We start from the raw sequence: 24,028 nt of genomic DNA, 5'->3' as shown, positions 1-24,028 counted from the left end.
TTCTCGACGTACTCGGCGTACAATGACGTTTGCCGGCGTGCTCTTAACGTATACAAAACTTACCCATAACGTATTTGACATGTGCCAGCTTGGTTCGGCAAATTTTTCATTTGCTGGCTAAAACGTCAAGGTGTGACAGCGGCTTCACACTTCGATGTCTAATGCGGTTATGATTTGAATCGTCGAGCCGCAGCCGATGAATAGCCTACGCCACGTGATCGTCGGCGATACGCTACCGCGCGCTATGCATAAGTTAGACTATCGTTGGGCATAGGTTGTGAACGCCGACAACACGCTCAGCATTCGTTGGTACAAGTTATCTATATGTGATTAAAACGTTCTGCGTACGTTACTAATACGTTATGCATACGTCCAACACGTTATTATACGCCCAAAACTTAAAAAAAAACATCAATAGTTCAGTGTACGCCAGGGTTTTACATACATTTTGAGACCTTGCCATACGCTGGCTAAAACGTCAGGGTGTGACAGGGCCCTAAGATATGTTAAAAAAGGCTCACTGGCCACTGCAAATGTACACCAGAGACTCGAAGCCTAAGGCTGTAGGCCTGAAGCCTGAGATTTATAAGTAGCGATCAAAATGGTGGATGTATGTATTTACACAAATAAACTTCATTAATATAACTGACACGAGGTTTATTAATTTTGCTGTCAGAGATAACAATACCCTCTGCATCTTTTTTTGCAATGATAATGATTCATTGTAGTTTGATGTCAAAAATATTTTGGGTTTTTCAAGAGATTGGAATTTGACAAGTGATTTCCCTTCTCCGAATATTGATAATCCATTTTATTGTTGGACTTCTCAGTCTGACAATTATTACAATTAAGAATTTGTAACTTTTAATTTTTGACTGTGTTTGAAGTTATTTGTAAAATGTGATTTTATTTATTTATTTATTTATTTATTTTTTAACCTGTTGGTGGTGCCTCTTTTGCTCAACAGCCGGTTCAACAACCATTTGCTCTTTCAGTTTTGCAAAAGCTTAACGTTACCACTCCGCTTTGCGTCTCTGTGAAGCAGATGATTGGAGCAATGACCACGTTGTGGTTTCGAACATGACGGTGAATGTGCCAATTCTGGTTCCATAAGACCCTTTTTTGTGGCACAAGGCAATGGCCTCTAATTTGGCCATTTTTCACGTGTACAATAAACGAGTGACAGGAAGTGAGGAAATTGCCTACACTCTAATCTGGTTTGAAATCGAGAAAATATGGCCCATTTAAAACCCCCTGCGGCAATTATAAATGTGTTTAGTTCCAACCTAGCAGGCTGGAAGGACGATGGCATGTTTAACGTTCCATTCTAGGTCCCTGACCCTATCCTTTGACATGCATGTCAAAGTTATGAAGGTCTGGGGTGGCCATTGGAGTACGACATTTATTTATTGAAGAACTATCAAATTTTTGATTTTCACTGGGAATTTGGAATTATCTCGTGATTTAGGTCATTGAAGCCGATGTATAATTTTTTTGGGGGGCAGTCCTTGCATGAGATTGTGTCTTGAAATTCAAAACAAACTTTTCATTCGTAAGGGTTAAATTGGAAAGTTGTTCCAAAAAACAAGTAAAAGAGAGGAGGAAAATGAATGCACAATGGAAAAACACAGTAAAAGTGCACAAATGCATGTTGTCCAAACAATATTGGTACAACTATATAAAATAATGATTTCTATGGACGCACTGTTTTGCTCATTTAACATGATCATCATTGCACGGAACTTGAGAAATGAGGGCACTCCTCATTATGAAGGGATTATGCCGACCGAATTTATAAAACATAGATGTACTCTACCTGTCATCCCTTGCCATGTTCTGAGATGTAACCAGTGTGGGTAATGCTATATTGGCCAAGTGGCAAGAATTTAGAATTTTGCCAGAGAATGTACCACGGTGCACTGTTTACAAAAGGCATCGTGGGATTTTTCACATCCACAAGTGCGTGTGAGCAGACAAGTAATACGAGTCGCCTGTGGTGCACCGGATTGGTGATTTGTCGTCGACTTGTCTGCCTTCTGGGACCGATCTCAGGTTAAATGACTCAAAAGCAAGCACGTTTGAGTTGTGCCAAATAGAATCCGGATGGCAGGATAGCCCGAGGTATATCCACGCACCTCTGAGCTGTCTCGCCTGGGTTAGATTCTCGACCCAACTGTAAACTGTCAGCTTGGTGTTTTGCGGGCAGAGCAATTCATCAATGTGTGTTGTCTCTTGGATGGATATTTAGCTCGGCATCCCATCTACCAGCATTAGTTGGTGGACATTAAAGATTCCACAGTGTATTTCGCGAAGAGTAGGCGAGCTGTCACTGGCGTCTGGCACCCTGAATAACTAATTCCTGCACCCTCAATCGAGTACTCTGTGTCAGAGTAGTGACTCTTCAAGGATCGTAATCCCGCGCCATTCACACTGCCTCAGGAGCCTTATACTCCTGATAGCGTGAGGAGGATAAACAACACCAAAGAAATTAAGAAGCCATCTTAACGCTCTTTAATGAGCGTCAAATACGTCAATGCTTGGCTTCTTAACTCCAATAACCAAAGTTTCCTAAATGCTTTGACCTGTCAGGCTTTAATATAATTAAAAACAAAAAAAAAATCACCTGGGAACAATCCCCTTCGAGGAGACGATTATTGTGAAAAGGAAGCAATTGGGTTAACTATTCAGTTGTAGCCATCAGCCAAACAAATTTCAGAATGCCCCTAATCGTGGGATGGACTTTGAACTTGAGTTATGACAGCACCATGTGATCGCATATATTACACAAGATGGTGAAAAATAAAAAAAACACGGACTGCTATTTGATGGCAATGCTACAGATCTGAGTTGGTGTGGTGTCAAAGAGGATGGTCATTGGATGTCTTGATGTGAAAGTTGAACTCGCCCAAAGTTTCCTGATTGGATTTGTGTTTCAGGACAGGTGTGCAAGGTTGAGGCGCAAAAGTTTGTCATATAGGGTGACTGCACTACACATGCAATGGTGGTATTGCCATTCTGAAACACCTCATCAGTATTCTGGATGAATCCACCTCCTCCTCCTCCTCCTTCTTCTTATTCTTTTTCTTCTTCTTCAAATTTTGTGCAACACATGGCTGTGGTAGCATAATTTGCCAGGGAGCACGGTTGGGCTGCTGACGCAATGCCCCCCCCCCCCTGTAGTTTAAAGCAGGAATTTGGAATTTGTTCAGGGTGCCAGCGATAGCTCGACTCCTCTTCGCCTCTTTGCAAAGGACACCATGGACATTTAACCTTCACCAACTAATCCTGGCAGACAAGATGCCCAGTTTAATGTCCATCCTCGGGACAGCACACACATTGATGAATCTCCCTGTCTGCAAAGCACCCTCGTGAATGCTTCGAGCCAGGCCGAGATTCTAACGCAGGCAGGACAGCTCGGAGACCTCTGGGCTATCCTGCTGGCTCCTTTACTGGATCCATAAGTGGTTTTGAAATCATGAATGTGGTCAAACACCACCTTTGGATATACTCAGGGTATCACTCAATCTTCCAAGTTTATGAGATCCCACACTGCAAATGGATTGTTCTCCAGACAATGACTCCAGCAACATCATATTCTGCTCATGCTGTCAGCATGATGCATTCCATGGAATTATTGGGCTGTGAGGTTTTTTTTTTTCCACTCCACTCAACCTTTTCAGCAGTTAAAAATGGTGTGAAATGGGATTCCCCGGACCTTATGACCCTTCCATCGGAGTCCTTTTTTTAATTTAAAGTAGTCACTCAATATTGTGGTCACTGCTTTCTTTTCTTATCTGAAAATGGGGGCTTGTGAAGGGTGCACGAGGCAATTGAATCTAAAAATTTGCAAATGCTGTTTGTTATTATTATTATTATTATTGTTTGTCATGATCTTGTACTTTGTTGAAGAGTTTTGTGATTTATTTGATTGGTGCACACCTTCAACCTTGTGTCAGTAAAAGATGATGGCCAGATCCTCCATGAAATGATGAAATCAAGAGAAGGTGGAAGGAGTATTTTGAAAGATTACTAAATGTGGAAACTGAGAGAGAAGGCATGACTTGGGCGTCGCAAACCGAGGGCCCTGCGGAGGGAGGTTGAAAAGGAGGTTAGAAAAAGCGCTTCACAAAATGAGAAGAGGGAAAGCCTTTGGCGCATGTGATGTTGTGGTCGAATTAGTGAAGGTGTTAGGCCTTGGGGAAGTAAAGTGGGTGGTGGAGTTGATGATTAGGGAGGTGTGGAGGAAGTAGCAAATACCGGATGATTGGAGGAAGAACATAATAACACTGTGTTTCAAACAGAGAGGGGATATCATGGACTGGGGAAACTACAGAGGGATGGAATTGATGAAACGTGTAGTGAAGTTACTGGAGAGGATTGTTGCTCGGAGGGTCATGGGGATTGTGAAAATAGACGAAACGCAGTACAAATTCACGCAACGAAGGGGAACCGTGGATCCGGTTTTTATCACGAGACGGATTCAGGAAAATATAATGGAAAGGAATAAGACGCGATGCTGTGCATTCATAGATTTGGAGAAGGCATCTGATCGGATCTCGAGAGAAGTGATGTATTGGTGTTTGAGGAAGAAGGGTGTACCAAAGATGTTTGTTACATTTGTTATGGGAATGTCGATGGGAGCCAGCATTATAGCGAGGACAGTGAATGGGGACTTGCACAATTTTCGAGTGGAAGTTGGTCTCCATCGATGTTCTGCACGAAGTCGCTTCCTTCTTGTGATGGCGATGGACGTGCTGAGTGACATCAAGGCATTGATGACTGTGGGAGCTCCTGTTCGCAGATGACTTGTCATAACAGCAAAGCAAAAGGTACAGAGAAATACGTTGCGATGGCAAGAGAGCTTACAGAGCCAGGGATTGATGATGAACATGAGAAAGACATGTTCATGGTGTGTAGTGTGACCGGAGCAGACAGGGTCAACATTGTAGATGAAAGCAGTGAACAACTGAAACAAGTGGACAAATTCGAATACCTTGGCTCAGCACGAAACGGAGAGGGAGGTTGTGAAGCAGAAATCTGGCGCAGAGTGAAGGCACCATGGATGAGGTGGAAGGAGGTTAGTGGTGCCATTTGTGATCGAAAGATGCTGAGAAAGTTGAAGGAATGAATGTACAAGTCGGTGATTAGGCTGGTTATAATGTATGGTGCAGAAACATGGGCTTGAAGAAAAAGGAAAGAGGAGTTGCTGGGGAGAACAGAGGTGAGAAGGGGGGGGGAGGATTAAGGTAGATTCTCAGAGTAGCGAGAGCCGTTGAGGAATGAGGACATGCACAAGGGAGGTGGAGTTGCATGTATTACAGAAAATATTGGAGTAATTAGGTTATGGTGGTTTGGACATGCGATTAGAAGAAAGGATGAGGAGTCACTCAAAGTATGGAATGAACCAACTAGAGGGGGAAAAATGAAGAGGAAGACGGAGATTATGGTGGAGAGATGGAGCGGAAAGAGATTTGAAGAACGAGAGAGAGAGAGAGAGAGAGGAGAGAGGAGAGAGAGGAGAATGGAGAAGGTGTATCCAAGTACCCAACCCCTAACTCTTGGGATTAAGGTTTAAGAAAGAAGAATAATAAGTGTATCGTGTATTGTGCAACAACAACAAAAAATTTGCGACTCAACTTTTATGTGCGGAGATAAAGTTAAACATTCCATTTCGGCAAAGACTTTCGTCATCTCCAGAACAACAGACTTTAATATCAAATGCATTACATAAACATAATTTCCATGCTGTGTTGTTTATTTTGGCCTGCCTCTCCCTCATCCATTGTCATCCAGCTTTCAAAAGTACGGACTAAGTTACAAGCCAGAAGAATCTGAGAAGCAAAAGGGGCAGCACAAAGGACTAACGCATCAAACATTTGAGAGTGATGATTATTCAGAAAGGGCCACTTCCCATGAGACGGTAATCATTTCATGTCATTTTAATTGTTTGAAATTATTTTGTGCAAATGGTGCATTTAGTGACCCAGTACTTTTGGGTACCTGTTTAAAAAAAAAATAAACCAAACCTGATCTCCCTCCCCCCCCCCTTGTTTATTTGTTCTTGTGATTGCAGTTTTAAAGGCATGATAGCAGAAGACAAAGACTTTCTTTATGGTAGAATACACAATTATTTTTGACATTACAATTCAAACTATTTTGACCATAATTTGTGATGACTCATGCAATATTTTCAAAAAAAAAAAGGAAGATGTTTTTAAAAAATGACATCAAATGTGCAGGCATGGGACTGTGTAACTGGACTGCTATTTACTTTACTGTGTAACTAACTGAGCACCAGCTTTCATTGCACCATCATCATAATGATGCAAATGGTTCAAACCAACATCAACTTGGGTATTGTCTGCAATATAAAGAAACTCAAGTGTCAGAATGGGAAGACTGCATTGAGCATTCATTCCACTGCACCATGCTTTTTTGTGTTCTGAACTACTAGAAGCACCCATTCACTTTGGGAGTGGCCGGGGGTATGGGGGGGGGGGCGTTATGTTATTATACTTGTTCAAACGTGCAATTCAAAAATACCTCTCCAAAATAGCTCTCGCTGCATAATTCAAAACACCTCGTTGCACTGGAAAATGTGGGGACAGGAATACTGTACTCCAAGGTGGCGACTTGTAACAGCCTCTCCCACCTGGAGTAGCGCGACACGATACCCATTTACATAGAGAATTTGCATCCTCCCCCAAGGCCACCAATTGGTACATAGGGGTGTTTTTATCCTTCTGGGTGGTCTTGGAGGAAAGGGGTGGAATTCTCTATGGATATGTGCAGGGCCGGATTAACCTTTTATGGGCCTGGCGCCAAACAAATTTGGGGAACCATTTCAAAAGACAGATCGACACAGAGGTAATCCTTAACATAGCACACAGTTGTATATGTTTTTGTTCTTTAAAAAAAAAAAAAATTTTTATTATAATATTTACAAGTTTAAGTTGCAGATGGAGGTGGCTGCCATTAGGGTACAGAAGGATATCAGAGTATCAATTACACACTCATTGGTGGGAGTCCAAGGCACAGTTACTTCATTCAGAGCAGAAGCACTGTGACTGAAACAGCTGCTGATACGAGACAATTTTGCTTCATTTTCATCCTTGTCTGCTTTATGCCTGCGTTTCTTCCTTCCTTCCTTCCTTCCTCCCTTCCATGTAAGTGCTGCTTCATCAGGAAGAAGATTACCATGCTGCGGTTTCTGAGTGCCGCTAAAATGTTTTTTTTCGTCATTTATGTTACTAATTATCTAGTTGTCCTTTAAACGAACTATAACTCTCTCGCTCTGCATGTGTGGTACTCAAACTGGAACATCCGCCATTAACTGTGTGGACTGTGGTGACTTAATGTGCCAGGAAATAGTAGAATGTTTTTATTTATTTTATTTTTTTTCAATTGAAATATGTACCATGTTTTTTAAAAGTAGCATGAAATTATCTCCATATGCTTTGTTGAAATGTATCACCATGTGTACACTTAAATAAATAAATAAATAAGTCTATCGCTATAGCCCCCTTCTGAGTGTGGGCCTGGCACCGACGAGCCATTAGTGCCAATGTAAACCTGGCAGTGTACATGTGTATCGTATACCGCTGCTCTAGGTGAGTGAAGGTATTACAAGCCTCACCCTTTATAGTACAGTATTCCTGCCCCCATTTTTTACCATGTGTTTTGAATTACACAGCGAGAGGCATTTTGAATTGCACGTTTGAACAAGGATAATAACACGGCCCCCCTGGTGCTTCCATCGGGAGAGGGTGCTTCTAGTATAAACTTTCAACTCCTTGTAATCTTGTCTTCCAGTGTTTACACAGCAGGGAAGACCTTACTCACTTTGTTATACAGCAGCTCCTTCCCTTGTTGTACTTGAATTCCTCAAAAGGCAGGCTATAGTGCCTTTCAATCAATTGCCTCAATTATTTGGAGACATAAGTCGAACCGCCACGTTATAACTGCTGACAGTGATGAGCGGGTACCAAGACGTCCCACTTTGATGCGATCCCGTTTTGATCGGACCCCTGACCCTGACCCATGGCGTTTTTTTATTATTGGGGTTCCAAGCCTACAAGGTTGGGTAACCTATTGTTTTTGTTCTGTATAGTATTGTTATTATTCTTCCGCCGGCAATTTTCGGTGGGGGGGGGGGTGTTCCGCTTTAAAATTCATATTCTCAGCAACCGTAAGTCCAATCGACACAACTTTTACCGTAGTCTGAATCTTTTTTGTAGAATATTTAATTGATGATTATGACGTCATAGGTCATGTCGTACAGGTGCCATCCTTAGAAAAACTGAAAAAACTTTGGACCTCTGTGTCTCCGAAACCGCACAATTGAAAAAAATTGAAGCTTGGCACATGGCAAGAACTCCCCATGGGGAAGAAGTGTGATTTTTTTTTTTATTCATGACCTCATCAATGAAGTGATATCCCGGTGAAAATTCGACACGTAGAACGCTGCATCCAAAATTTTTTTAATTTCTTGAGCATCAACGATGCAACAACCCACCAAAGAAAAAAGAAAAAATGTTGATGTCATAGGTCACATGGTTCGGCAGCCATATTGTTTTGAAAATTTTGTTTTTTTAATCTTCTCCAAAACAACTGTTCAGATCAAGGGGAAACTTCACACACACATTCTCCAAGGCTAGGGGATATAAGTTTGTTTATTCATAATTGATAGGTCACAGGGTTTGGCGGCCATGTTGGATTTAAGAAAAATATTAAATGTTTTCTCTGGAACCACTTATTCTGTCGAAGCGAATCTTTGGAGCTATCATCCAACGCCATTGCTGCCATATACAGTAAAAATTATGATGTCACAAGTCACATGGTTTGGCAGCCAACTTGGATAGAAAAATGCATCTTATCCGATTAACACGAAACTTCACAAGCATGATCCCCTACCGGATTAGAGACAGAATATAAATTTATGATGTCAGGTCATGTGGTTTGGCAGCCATATTGGATTGAATTAATTTTTTTGAATTCAATCTTCTCCAAAACGGCTGAACAGATTGAGGCGAAATTTTACACACATGTTCCCCAGGACACGCTTGTACAAGTTTGTTCATTTCTAATTGATAGGTCACATAGTTTGGTGGCCATATTAAATTTACCCTAACAGCTTCAAAAGTCTTCTTCTCCAGAACAACAACTTGCCGTGTGCCAAGTTTCAATTTTATCTTTGGTGCGGTTTCAGAGATGGAGGTCCAGTTTTTCAGTTTTTTTTTTCAACATGGCTGCCACGTCCCATGACCTATGATGTCATAATTGTCATTAAAACATTCTACATGAGTATTCGCTCCGATGGTGAAAATTTCATCTCGATCCGACAAGCAGTTGCGGAGAAAAACACTGAACTTCTGTGCGGACAAACAAATGGACCCAAATGCAATACCCTCTACTTCGGTGAGGGTGATCATTCCAAACAGGAAACTTGCTGTTTTTAAGCACATTATAAAGGACTCAAACAACAGACACGAAGAACTAATGTAACATGGTTGATAGGGTGATGTAATAGACACTGGGTAAAACTGGTAAAATGGAATTAATTAATTTATCTGCCTTTAAACCTCTTTAAACCTTTTGTTTAAATTCAGTTATAGATTTGAACACTGTAGAACAGAAATCGCCTTCATAATTCTTCCAAGGACCATGCTGTATATACATCGATTATATAGCATGAGGGCATGGCATGAGAGGGTCCAGTATCGGGGTGAAGAAGAGGCCACCAATATGGCTATGTCCGATGCGATTGCAGTTGCATTCTCTGGTGATCAATGAAGCCTCCATCTCCAAAACTGCGGCTCAACGTCATCTTGTAACAGTGTTTAAGGGTGATGTATAAGACTGCTTGCTTCGGTAGTGCTGAACTTGTGGATTTTTTTTTTTAAACATTCTTTAAAATAATTTTTTTGAAATTGAAGGAGAGACTTGAACACCGTATGGGGTATCATGTTCTATGAACTCTCTATTATTATTACTAGCAGGGATCTGTGGAACATCCACGCAATGTAAAATGTGACTTTAAGTCCTCAACTAACCCACAAACCCCAAGTCGTGAACTCCCCTCCCTCCTAAATCCCAAGTCCTCAACCTTCCCCTTCCAACTCTGGCCTTTCTTTGCTCTCCCCCATCTCAACCCCAATTCTCTGTCCTCCCTCGACCATCCTCCTGATAATAAAAGCAAACTGGCATTCCCACATCAATCATTACATATTTATTCATTTCCTCATAAAAACAGTGGAATATTTACTATTTTCCCCACTATCATGCTATCACTGATTTCACAGAAACCGTGATCGAAACAGCAACAGCAACAGCAAAGCTACTACGTATCACGGCCAATCACAGTCGGCTGTCCAACTCTCAATCCCACGAGATATGCGGAAACCCCATGGAATTGCAACTCCATATTAAAGTGACCCATGAGCAGACCAATTGTGCCAATAAACGATTCTAAACCAATTATCTTCCTGATGCATATATACACGTCATTAAAAGTAACATAAAGCAATGACACAATGGGACCTCCGTGGTAAAATCCCTTACTCAAGAGAATGCCACGTAGTTATTTGGGTGGTGTATAAGCAACAGAGTGCTGCCTCAAATTTCTCCTGAAAAAGTAAAACCTGGGTTCGAAGCAAAACATGCCCATTGCTTTTGTACATATATACTGTAAATACATCATGTAAATACATTGCGCTGACACCAGAGGCCTGAAGTCTAAGGACTGAAGCCTGAAGCGTTTGCATATATACCGTGGCCTTGACAAGGCCCGTGACGCTTAATGCTCCAAACTTTCGATATTTTATGATACTTTTGACAGTTGTTTTGGTTATTTTACACTGAAGGGAAAAGTTATAGGTAGGACATGGTGATTGTGAATATGACAGCTCTGTAAACGTCTGGCTTCGCATATTACCAAAATAGTGGCCGTATGATTTTTCAGGTTACAGTTGTGTGTGGAGTCAGGCCAGCTGTCCAATCAATGGGTGGACAGAAGCATTACACATGGACAAACAAGATAATTATAACAATAATAATAATTATTATTATTACTGTTGCGGCATTTCACTCAAATTCAGGATTGAAAAACATGACTAACCTCATGTATGGGATGCCAGGACATGATCAAAACCATTATAGCGTATCTCAAATATTTTGGAGCGATTGGTGTTGGATCTTATTTCCACATAATTATTGTTAAATAGTATGTTGTTTTCAGGAGACAACAGATCAAGACAAGGCACCGGACAGCCAAGCTGTAAATGGGCCATCCCTTCATGAGTCACCATTGCAGAGCTCATGTGCAGACCCCCTAATTCCTGGCATTCTCGATGAATGCCCTTTTGAAGAGCAAGATTGCAGGAATGATGACTCAAGAAAGAAGAACCGGCAGTCCGACCTTTTTTCTCTGCTTTCACTCCTTGATGAGGTATTTGCATGGAAATGATGGTTCACGTAGGATGGCTGTAAGCTTGCTGAGCATTGTTATAAATCTATGAGGGCGAGGGTACAGGTATCATTATCATTGTGGGTATTCAGGCAGACACAAAGGCTGGCTACCTTCACTTTTAACGAGCTTACAGTTTGCACATCATTTCACAACAAATGGTGCAGAACCTGGAGTGAATGTGATGATGGTGATTATCATATGAAATATCAATGCCTTCAAGATATGTTTATGGAGCTTACAAAGTTCCTGCAAATAGCCTCATATGAACACAAATGAAAATCGGGCAGTGATTATGATGCAGCTCTGCTGTAAGCAACTTTTAATTAAAAAAAAATGAGAAAACCGCTCACAAAGTCCAGGCACACAAACATGGCACATGGTGAAATGTTGACCAGTTTTGTGCTGTTCAAAACATGGTGTTACAAAATGCTTATAGATTTTAATATATCAATATTTTTGGATACTCAATGTGTTTTGATGTATACTTGGTTCTAAAATTTACTTCAAAGATTAGTCAACGACAGTTTTCTTTGTGATTATAAATATATAAATATAGTTCTGATTGTGTGTGTGTGTGTGTGTGTGTGTGTGTGTGTGTGTGTGTGTGTGTGTGTGTGTGTGTGTGTGTGTGTGTGTGTGTGTGTGTGTGTGTGTGTGTGTGTGTGTTATATGTATGTATGTATGTATGTATGTATGTATGTATGTATATATATATATATATATATATATATATATATATATATATATATATATATATATATATGCATACATAATATTGTTGTGGTTACCAGATTCGCAAACCACCATTCAGGTCCCTTAGGTGAGGTATCTCGGTAAGTGCATGTGTAGTTAGGCCCAAACCCGTTGTCTAGTGGGAATACATGTCATTTATACGTGCTGCGACTCTTCAGGATAGCCGTTTTTCTTTTACTATCTTTATTTTGGACCAATCGCCACCATCACAACCACAACAACAACCACCAACCACAACGCCGCTTCACCACAACCGCCATGACCTTTACCGTCGCAACTCGCCACCATCGCATCACCGTCATCTCGCGCCACTCATGGGCACCGATGCTGGACTCGTGTAGGGCGCACGTTGAACAGCGTGTACAAAATCACGGATTTTCTGCTTCAAAAACGGATCCAAAACGACACACGCCCACTTTTTGCCGTCCAATCGGTGAGCGAGGGGCGAATTGGCCCCCCCCCAGGGCGATCGATATATGCAAATTTGTGGATCAAAAAGCCTTCACGCCCACTTTTTCTCGGGCCAATGGGGAGCGAGTTGAAAGGTCAAAGGGAGGGGTCAAAGGCGAAGTTACGGGGGGATAAAAGGACGGTGTTCGTCAGTCAAAGGAGTCGTAAAAGTCGGAGCGAAAGAGTCAGCAGAACGGAGGCGAAGGAGTCGGAACGAGGCGAAGGAGTCGGAACAGAGAGTCAAGACTTCGCGGGCGGTGGAGCTGCTCGTCGTGTGCGTTGGAGTCGGAACGGAGGGGACGAGCTGTGGAGAGGCGGCGAGTCGGACGAAGGGTGCTCGCGTCGTGCAAGGAGCTGCGCGCCCGAGGGAGGCCGGCAGCGCGACCTGGCCGAGGTGGAGACGCTCGTCGCACATAATAAAGATCCTCTATACCCCGAGCATCAGCAACCCCCCTCCTGTTTCCCCCCGCGCTGAGATAGTGCGACCAAGGGGGCCCCGTTCCCACCCCCTGCCAGGCACTGTCCACGAGGCCCGCGGGTTGCGGGGCCATCGCCGCTCCGCGTCTCATCACCAGACGGGTAGGCCCGACCAGGTCTCGGCCCCAGGCCTACCTCATTCTTGAGGGTATTTCTTTTCCTTGGTTTTGGGTATGTGTTGTCGGCGCCGTCTGTGAAGTAGAATTGTATAAGTGTTGCCGTGTGCTCGGTAGTCGGTATTAGCTCTGCACTGTGTTTTCACTTTTATGTTTGCTTTTTGTGTAAATGGAATTGTGTTTCTTTTTTTTTGTGTGCATTTGGTGGAATTGTATTTGTGTGCTTTCCGTTCGTCGCGAATAAATGTGCTTTATTGTTGAACTGTTTCCCGCTTCGCTTCGTCTTTTTCCCCATTGAACCCCCATCTTGCTTCACGTAAAGGGTTGGTAGTGGGCTGAATACGCCCGATAATTAATCGAACCGTCGAGGTCGACGATAACACCGCTCGGTTATTCTGATAGTACGGAACGGGTCGCTTAAGTGGCCCGTGTCCGAAGTCGACCTGCGGCGAGGTGCGATCGCCCGGTCTACCCTCCGCGTGGGTACTTAGGTAGTTCGAATTTGGCGAGCAACCCTATCCCACGCGGGGGCTGATTGGCTCGATCGCGGTGAGACCGAAAGGTCCACCCGTGACTGGTTCCCGGCGTTAGTCCGAGAGGGTCACGACTGGATTGTCCGTCCGGTGGGCGACGTGCCGCGATTCGAGTTACGTGGCCGTCGCACGCCGGCGGGCGCGAAGACCGCAACAATATATTATATATATTGTTACGGATCCGGGGTGGCGGGTTCTCGGACGAGTCTTAATAACCAAACGTTACAGTTCGGCGCCACCCTCACCACCGCCGTCTCCGGGGTTTATAACGCTGGCTGGCTCGGCACAAGCTTTGGGTCACGCGTCTTCAATCGCGATACCAACGTACCCCTGGACCTTACCAGTTGGGGATATAGACCCCGGTTACAGACTGGTTTTGTCAGATGCCGAGCGTTTTCTGCCAGTCTGTAACCATTTTGGTTTTATATACCAATCGAACGGATCGTCCCTCGACGCGACACGAATTAATCCAAGGCGGCAACTTCTTACAAATCAGCCAGATTTATTGGGGAACATCGGGGAACACAACACAAGCAAAATATTCACGACAATGTTTTAATCAATCTATAACCCGTTCTTAACTAGGGAACTACGGATTACGGGTTTTGAGGGGGTCCCTTCAGAGATATACCTTAAACAACATGCAGACAAGACATAGACAGCATGCAGACAAGACAGAGTACTTGGTGATGTTTCATGGACGAGAGGAAAGTGTCAAAAGCACGAATGTCGCTCGTAACAAGCGGATGTCCACAGATTTGAGCCCCCAAGCTCGAGCACGCCTCGTGGCAAGATGGCGCTCACCCTCCTTTGTCGCACCGCACGCGGCCTCCGCACACACACCCTGCGTAAGGTCGATGGCACAACACTGTCAGATTGACGATGGGTTTCAGCTGATTTCTCACAAGGTCCAGCATACAAGTCCAGGCCTGGCCTGTTCACCGGGCCTCCTTTACGAAGCAGATCGCAGACAGACACAGCCGTCCCCTACACAGCAGATCACGACTCCCACCAGTCGTCTCTCATCCAGCCGAGGGCAGACAGACCTCCTGCAGTCCTTTCCCTGCCTTTCCTTCGGCCCTGGCTCGCTTCTCCAGGCCACAGAAGGCAGACTCAGCGCGCCCAGGTCCAGTTTCTCTCCCAGCAGAATCACCACTGTCTCTCCTTCGTTCGCTCACTTCCAAGCCACTGGCTCCTCCCCTTAGTTTCACTTCCTCTTTTTGGCCACTCCCCCTCTCAGCGCTGGGCGGGGGCTATTGTCCGGAGAGAGGAAGGAAGAAGAGGAAGCTCTCGATCCACCACCACTGCACAAACAAATAACAGCCTGTGACACCTCCCGACACACATGTAACGTCCATTTTACCGAACAGCCTAGCTAAACATGCATTTGATGGGGGATCTGAGCTAATCCTATATTTAGTAGCATACTAAGGGCCATTTCCGTAACAATATATATATATATATATATATATATATATATATATATATATATATATATATATATATATATATATATATATATATATATATATGTTTTCTGGAAGATAATATTTTGTCACTAAACAAATGTTTGCCCAACTGGCCCTAATATTTTCCCCTTGGAAATTGGAACCCCCCTCCCCCCCCCCCGAAAAAAACCCCCCCAAAAATTGTTCGTTTTCGAATTGAAGGACAGATTTATCAAGAGCAGGACATGACAAATGGTGGAGAATACAAGTATAGAGGTTGAGAGACTGGTTGTGATGAGATTGAGAAGTGGGACTTCAGGAGGCTGTTGGCCTATCCTCCATTTTACACATCTTTTTAACGTTACCTTTGTGCAAAACGAACACAAACCAGATTACCGACGACAATCCAAACACTTATAAATCTATGCAATCTTTTTTAATTCCTGAGTAATTGCTATTCTGATGGGGTATACTATAATATCATTAAATATGCAAGTTGATGCAATTACGAGTTTGGGTTTCAAACCCCACCGTAAGTTTTTTGTTTAAAAGATGAAGTTTTTCGTTTCGAGTTTCCTTAAACTGCACAAAAGTGCATTGGCCTTGGGGATAAACAAAAGCACTATAAGCATTATACCAGCTATTTAGTGAATAGTTCTCCCTCCATAATGTTCTTGATATAATGTGCTTCCTCGTCATTGTTATTATTATTATTATTATTGTTATTTTTTTAATTGTTACCCACAATTACATGTGTGCACTGCAGGAGGACTGCATTGAGAAACGACTCATCCCTGATGTTCCACGGGAGCATGTGGGTCAGCGAATTCTCATCAAATGCCAATCTCTAAAGTAAGAACAATTCTTTTCGAACTGTTTTTAAAAAATGCTCATATGATCTTCACATATCCCAGGATGGAAAGATTGAAAAACTGGGATACTCTCACGAGCCGAATATTCAACCCCCTTTTACTATAATTGCAGTGTTCAGGCTTTCTTTCGATACATTGTTGAGTCTCATGGAGGAGGTTGCACACACAACAGATCAGGGTGCAACAGAACAAAAAGAACAGTGCAGAAAGAGGGGTGGGGACACACCGATAGCAGGGGTCATGGACAAAATAAAGGGAGACTTTGAGAAATAAGGGATGAGGGCTTGTGGAAAAGCTGGAAACTCGGAAAGAGGTTGGCTTGGGGAAGGTTAATCGGAGTAGAAAAGATCATGTTATGGACGGGGGATGATTTGAGATGGTGTTGAATAGTAATCTTAAATCCCTGAAGGGAAGAATGAGATTGAAGAGACTGAGGAAGTTTGCTCCACAGGTGGGGAAAAATAGGAATGAGTGGAGGTGAGCTGTGAGTCTGGCTTTTGGGCGTTTCACCAGAAGAGGGTTACTGGCAGCCTGGGTGCACCCTGCAGAAACCTGATGGGGGTGGGGATGGGAGGGACAGAGCAATGAAAGGGCAGAAGGTGCAAAACCAGAAAGGAGGTGGGAGAAGACAGAGAGACCACTGACCGTCTACAATGTGAAATTGATAGGCCCGGAGACGCGGCTTCATCGTGGGAGATGCCAATGATTTTGAAGGCCTTGGTTTCAACGGCATCAAGCTGCAGATTATTGCCTGGAAGGTGGATCAAAGTTCAGGTGTGCCAAGCAAAGACTTTGGCTGAGGATTCCTAGTTGGTGACTGGCTTTTGAGGCCAACCTCGCTGTGAAGTTTTCCCAAGAAAGATCATGACTGATAGTGAAGGCCAAACGTTTGAGTGGCTGAACTTCAAGAGCAATGTTAAGAAAGTAGATGAGAGGGTTCATCAGATGGTCCTTTTCAGAGAGACAGAGTGAGAGTGGGAGACTTGTCAGGATTGAAAGACGTTCCAAATGTTTGACCAGCTCAGGTTTTTCTTTTAAAATGGTAATATTTTCAATTAAATTTTCTTATTCGATCTGATGCTTTGTTCTCATTGCGAAATTGCGGATAGAGCGAAAAGGAGACGGTTGATCCGCTGTGGCGACCCCTAACGGGAGCAGCCGAAAGAAGAAGAAGCTTTGTTCTCATTGCAGCACAAAGTGTAAAAGATGAATGGAATTGTAATAAAACAAAAGAACTTGAGTAAAATGAATTTTTTTTGTTGTTGTTTTAAAACAAGGACAAATGTGTCTCAGAGCAGTGTCCTAAAGGTTTTGTCGGCTAAAAAAAAAACAACAAAAAAACGACTTCCGATATTTCGTCACGTGCCTTGATTAAGCCAATAGCGAGACCGGTCATAGTGTATTTACGTATTTACGAAATATATAATGTATTTACGAAATTGCAATATATTAAATGGAATAATCTTTAAATAGTAACGTGAACTTTTCGAAACTTTAAAGCAAATGTCCGAATATATTTAAAAGTTCATGATAGACGCTCTCAAAAGGCACCGTCTATGTGAGGATGTGTACAGGTATTCAGTATTTAAGGAGATCCGGATTGTATATATAAAAGAGCCGAGTCCTGATATAAACGTTTTGTCTTCACAAGAAGAAGAAGAAGAAGAAGAAGAAGAATAACAACAACAACGCCGAGCTCTCTTCGAGCAGCGTTCGTTACGCGAGGCGCTGCTAAAAAAAATTTTTAGTGTAGTTTAATGCTGTCGACACAAGGTTTATCTTTACAATCCTGATGAAGGCAGCAGTATTATTAATCAGTTATTTACATTCCAAACTGACTTTCAGGGAATGGCTACAATGTTCCTGCAGGTCAGGTCAGGGATGGGATCATGCGCCGGAGCAGTGCGTCGCTTCGTCCACTTCCCGCCAGTACTTCAGGGGCCTCCATCTGCCCATCCCCCAGGCAGATGCCTGGCCCATTCCCATCTCCTTGAGATGCTGATCAACCTGCTGCAACCACGAGGCATGAGGTCGGCCCATTGGCCTCCTCCAATCACGAGGCTCCCCCGCTGAGAGAATCTGGTGAGCAGGATCAGCGTCAGGAAAACGAGCCACATGTCCATACAGCTGCAGCTGATGCTCACGGACTATGCAGGTAACAAATCTCATTTGAGTTTCTCTCAGCAACTGCTGGTTGAACACAAAGTCCGACCAGCAATAGCCAAGGAATCTCCGAAGAGACCTGGTACCAAACCAATGAAGTCTTCGTCTCAGATCCTTGGTCAGAGTCCAAATCTCACATCCGCAGAACAAGACTGGGAGCACCAAGGACCTGAAGACTCGGACTTTCGTCGTCCCACACAGGTACCGGCAGCGCCACACCCCATGATCCAGTGAATCCATGACTCCCCAGGCCCGACCCAGACGTCTATTTACCTTTGGCTCATAGCCAGCAGAGACATGAATATCACTGCCAAGGAAAGTGAATCTCCATGACCTCAACATCCTTACCACAAAGAGGTACAGACAAGAGAGCAGCATCCAAGATGTCATGAAAAGCCTGGATCTTAATTTTGACCCAGGAAACCCATAATCTCAGTTGCTCTGACTCCTCTTTCAGCACCTCGAGGGCCCCCAAAAGGATATCTGGAATCGCCGCAAAGATGACTGCATCATCTGCGAAATCAAGGTCGGAAATCTTGACATTCCTAAAAACGATGCACTGCAGCTTGATCTCTCTGACATCCTCCCCATAATCCAGTCCATACAAGTGCTGAAAAGTGTGGGGGACCAGCACACAACCCTGATGAACTCCAGTAACAACTGGAAATAGTTGGAGATGGCATCACCACATCGCACAGCACTCTCAGTAAGTGTAGTTCATACATCAGATGGATCAGTTTTGGTGGCACCTCACGAAGACGAATCCTCCAGAGGGCATCCCGATTCACTGAATGGAACACTTTGCAGAGATCAACATAGGCTGCAAGAAGCCCCTGCCGAAACTCTTGCCTGCATTCGGTGAGGACCCAAAGAGCAAGGATACGGTTAATCGTTGACCTCTTTGGTGTAAAGCCTGACTGCTCTGAATGCTGATGCTCAAGCAGATGGTGGTGAGCCATATCTAGAATTATCCAAGCAAAGACCTTGCCCGGCACTGAGAGCAGCGTCACCCCTTGGTCGTTGTTGCAGTCCTGGCGATCACCCTTCCCTTTCCAGAGAGAGAGAGATAACAAGGCCCCTCTTCCAGTCAGTTGGGATGATGCCTGTGTTCCAGGCAGAGCACAGAACTGTATGCAATGACATGAGTACAGCATTTCCACCAGCCTTGAGAAGTTCAGCATGGATGCCACAGATCCCAGGAGCTTTAGCCCATTTCAATCGGTTCACCACAGCCTGTGTTTCCACAAACGGAAGTGGATCACATTTGATTAGAGGGTCAGCAATAGGGATAGTAACACCCCTGACATCCAACTCAACAGCTGGTAGATCAGCTTGGTACAGCTGCCAAATAACCGGCCCAGCGGGCCTTCACCTTGGACGCCTCTATCAAGAGCCCACCACCCTCCGCTCAAACTGCAGTACACCGAGGGATGGGTTTGGATCAATGCAATGTGCGAATTCCCTTGTAAGCGGGACAAGAATCACTTGACCACAGGTGATGCTCTACCCCCTCACAGATTCCTCACACGTCGGCTTCCTTGTACACCCTGAGCACACCTACAGTTTTACGCCTCAGCTCCCTGAACAGCTCAGCTGTCATTAAGCCTGGCCCTGCGACTCTGGTCAACGGTATCCAGTGTTCCTTGGGATACGAAATTCTTCTTCGCCCTACGGTGAGTTCCAAGACATCCACCGGCAACATCGAGGACGGTGGTCTTGAAGGCACTCCACAACTCTTCAGGACTCCCCAAAGTACCCAGACCCCCCAAATCTCCACTCAGCCTGTTTGCAAACTCTTCAGCTACCCTCTCATCCTTGAGCTTGCCAACATCCAGCCTCAGCTGGGATGGTACCATTCACCTAGATTTAAGCTGTAACTTTAGAGTTGCTACAACAAGCCAGTGATCAGTATTGAGGAACTGAACACTCCAGTCATCCCTGCAGTTCTGGATCATGTTCCAGCGACCGTCAACGAGGACATGGTCAATCTCCTTTGCCACACCTTCAGCATTGGAATACCAAGTCCAGCGATGAGCCTGTGGACGCTGAAACCATGAACCAGCCACCCCAAGTCCACGACTTCTTGCAAAGTCAAGGATCTTGGTGCTATTCTGGTTCACAGTTCCAGACCCATGGGAACAAACACACGTCTCATAATTAAGATAGATTATTCTCCTCAATATGTTACTGTGTCAGACTGATTAATAATGAAGTTCTTTGAGATAATGAAAATCATTCCTGTGATTACACAATCAAATCTCAATCACACGTGTCGAAAACGTAATTCAAGAGGTTTATCTTTTCACCTTTTGTACGTCTTTTGTCTTTTTTCAGGTTTGAGATCGACATTGAGCCCATATTTGCCAGCATGGCCCTTTATGATGTCAAAGAGAAAGCAAAGGTCCTTTTTTGTCAAATATTAAAATACTCTGAATTTATTATTTTCCTCAATTTACACGTCCTCATAAAAACGAATGTTCACAACAGATTTCTGAAAATTTTTACTTCGATATGAACTCCGATCAAATGAGGGCCCTGTTGAAAGGGCACATCGGACTTGCATCCATCTCCACTTTGGCTCGATCAGCCATATTTTCCATTACGTACCCGACCCAGGACATATTCCTTGTTATCAAGGTACCTTTTATAATGAGCTGCTGCACAAACATACAAGTTGATGACGATTGGCCACTTCCTTCTTCATATGCAAAATGGTTGCTGTTATACTTTTCTCTCAGCTCGAGAAGGTTCTGCAGCAAGGTGACATTGGAGAATGTGCTGAGCCTTATGTCGTCCTCAAAGATATGGATCCTTCAAAGGTAACTATTTTTAGTTTTGTCCTCCTATTTCATGCTTTAACTTTAAAATTTGCAGGATAAATTTCACTGCTTTCTCTATTAAAGCAGTTTTTTTTTTTTGAAGGTGTTAGTTTTTTTATCTCAAGGATGGAGGTGTTATTGACATGTCTGATCGACTTTGATCGATTCGCAGATTTACACTTTTTGTTTCAAAATTGGTCAATGTAAAGTTGAATTATGTAGATTTCCTTGAGAAAGTTGTGCAGGATAGACATCACTGGAAGAGTATGTTGAACAATTTCTGTGACGTGTCCATGGATGACGAAATGGTTTGTTGATTCCTGCCCAACCCACAGTTTGATTTCAAGTCTGCAGTTGTAGTTTCAGCATGAATACATCCATGGTGTCTTTCAGCTTAAAAAGCTTATTTCCACAAGTTATTTTTGGTCTTGTGTTTAATATTTTGGATAAACAGTCCTGTTTTGGACTGCTGTTCATTATCTCCACCACCGAAGGTGTATGGAGGTTATGTTTACACCTGTCTGTCTGTCTGTCTGTCTGTCTGTTTGTAAACAGGATATCTCAAAAAATTGTGCACGGATTCGTACAAAATTTGGTGGAGAGCTTGGGTTTGTAACAAGGAAGAATTGATTCGATTTTGGTGAAAATCCGGATCCGAGAATTTTTTAAATTGATTCTTCACCATCGAGTGATTCGGGCTAAATTATATAAAGCACGATATTTCCAAAAGTTGTGGACGGATTCAGACGAAACTTGGCAGATGAGTTGGTTTGGTGACAGGAACAAGGTGATTAAATTTTAGTTCAGGTCCAAATCCAGATCCGGCCTATCGATGGGATACAAAACATGAACTAATCAGCTTGGTGGAGGTATGCGCTTTTCTGAGTGCCCTTCCAGTATGAACTTGTGCATATCCATGTGGCCATTGCACACAGCTCTTTTGTGTAGTGGTCAATAGTAATGCCCTGTTAAGATTTTTGACTTTTTTTTTTTATTCCATTTTTTTTTTCTGCATCTCTTCACAATTGATATGGATTGAGGTATAAAACCTCATGGTTATATTTGAAGAATTGCAGCTAATTTGTTCAACATGTTATAGTCTCCAAGAATAGTATGTGCACTGCCTTTACACTTTATTACGAGCTGTCCGTCATATTCCATTTGTTATTTTCCTGATTTAGGAATGAGAATTTGGTTAATCATGTGAATAGTGATCAAGAAAGTTCTACAAGGTGAATAATCCGTGTCTATAAGTGTATTTGTCACATATAATTATGATGATTCAAACGATGTCGAAAAGTTACAAAATTTCTTGCACTAAAATATACATATAGTTATAAAATGCCAAACCCATATGCAGATATGATGCACTATCTGCTTATCTGGGTACCACCTCCGGTACAAGTGAGTATCTTGAACACACATAATACCCAGACTGAACTCCTTGTAAGAAAGGTTGTGTGTGTGTGTGTGTGTGTGTGTGTGTGTGTGTGTGTGTGTGTGTGTGTGTGTGTGTGTGTGTGTGTGTGTGTGTGTGTGTGTGTGTGTGTGTGTGTGTGTGTGTGTGTGTGTGTGTGTGTAAATATATATTTATATTACACATATGTGTAGCCTGCTCTCGAGAGGGTCTTCCCCCTGTGGGAGGGGGGATGCATCCATGTCTCCTACTAAACACCACAGGGGGCGTAGTAATATAATTAGAAGTGAGCAGGATAGAACATTATAAATATATGTGGAAAAACACATGTAAATACATGTGGAAAAAAAATGAGGGGGAAGACCCTCTCGAGAGGTGGCCCTAGCTGCTCCTATGGTTGGTAGTGAGTACCCTGGATGCAGTGAGGGAAAAAGAGCGGAACCTGTAGATGTGGAAGAATTGCGTTGCTCAGCTGGTGGGTCGCGCAGATAGCTCTGGTGGCAGAGCACTGATATGGTTTTCAAGAGGACCTGGATTCATTTCCCGGTCTGAGCCTGTAATTTTTTCACTTATATTTATGATGGTTCTATCCTGCTCACTTCTAATTATATTACTCTGCCCCCTGTGGTGTTTAATAGCGGACATGGATGCATCCCCCCCACAGGGGGAAGACCCTCTCGAGAGCAGGCCCTAGCTGCTCCTATGGTTAGCAGTGAATTCCCCGGAAGCAATGGGGGAAAGAAAGGAGCACCTGCATATGTGGAAAAATTGTGTTGCTCAGCCAGTGGGTCACCCAGATAACTCAGGTGGCAGAGCACTGGTACAGTTTTCCAGATGACCTGGGTTTGATTCCTGGCCTGGGCATGAAAGTTTTTCCACATATATTTATTATGATGTATCCTGCTCACTTCTAATAACATGTTTATATATATATATATATATATATATATATATATATATATATATATATATATATATATATATATATATATATATATATATATATATATATATATATTGTTGCGAATTCGCGCCCGCCGGCGTGCGAACGGCCACGTGACTCGAATCGCGACACGTCGCTCACCGGATGGACAATTCTGTCGTGACCCTCTCGGAGTAACGCCGGGAGATAGTCACGGGTGGGCTTTTCGGCCTCACCACGATCGTGCCAATCAGTCACCCGTGTGGGATAAGGTTGTTCGCCAAATTCGACCTACCTAAGTACCCATGCGGAGGGTAGACCGGGTGATCGCACCTCGCCGCAGGTCGACCCCGGACACGGGCTGCTTAAGCGACCCGTTCCGTACCATCAGGATAACCGAGCGGTGTTATCGTCGGCTTCAACGGTTCCGATTAATTATCAGGCGTATTAAGCCCACTACCAACCCTTTACGTGAAGCAAGATGGAGATTCAATAAAAGAAAAGACGAAGCAAAACGGGAAAACAGTTCAACATGATGCACATTTATTCCGCGGCACACGGAGAGCACACATATACAATCAAACAGAATGC

The 24,028-nt window shown here is 43.4% G+C and overlaps 1 protein-coding gene across 2 annotated transcripts in view; it reads left to right on the top strand.

Annotated features, from left to right (window-relative positions):
- Positions 1-24,028, top strand: part of LOC147031988 (dedicator of cytokinesis protein 7-like) — a 272,420-nt gene that overhangs the window by 46,613 nt on the left and 201,779 nt on the right. For both annotated transcript variants that reach the window (XM_085869231.1, XM_085869229.1), the window contains exons 5-10: positions 5,794-5,920; positions 11,237-11,446; positions 16,011-16,096; positions 20,614-20,680; positions 20,767-20,916; positions 21,018-21,098. In XM_085869231.1, coding sequence (XP_085725357.1) covers positions 5,794-5,920; positions 11,237-11,446; positions 16,011-16,096; positions 20,614-20,680; positions 20,767-20,916; positions 21,018-21,098 — 721 coding nt within the window. The remainder of the gene's footprint in view (positions 1-5,793; positions 5,921-11,236; positions 11,447-16,010; positions 16,097-20,613; positions 20,681-20,766; positions 20,917-21,017; positions 21,099-24,028) is intronic.

Source organism: Eptatretus burgeri, chromosome 2, assembly GCF_056783735.1.
Source record: "Eptatretus burgeri isolate ZD-2024b chromosome 2, Ebu_testis_v1, whole genome shotgun sequence".
Lineage (NCBI taxonomy): Eukaryota > Metazoa > Chordata > Myxini > Myxiniformes > Myxinidae > Eptatretus > Eptatretus burgeri.
The sequence above is the reverse complement of the archived record's forward strand: the minus strand, read 5'-3'. Positions and strand labels throughout refer to the sequence as shown.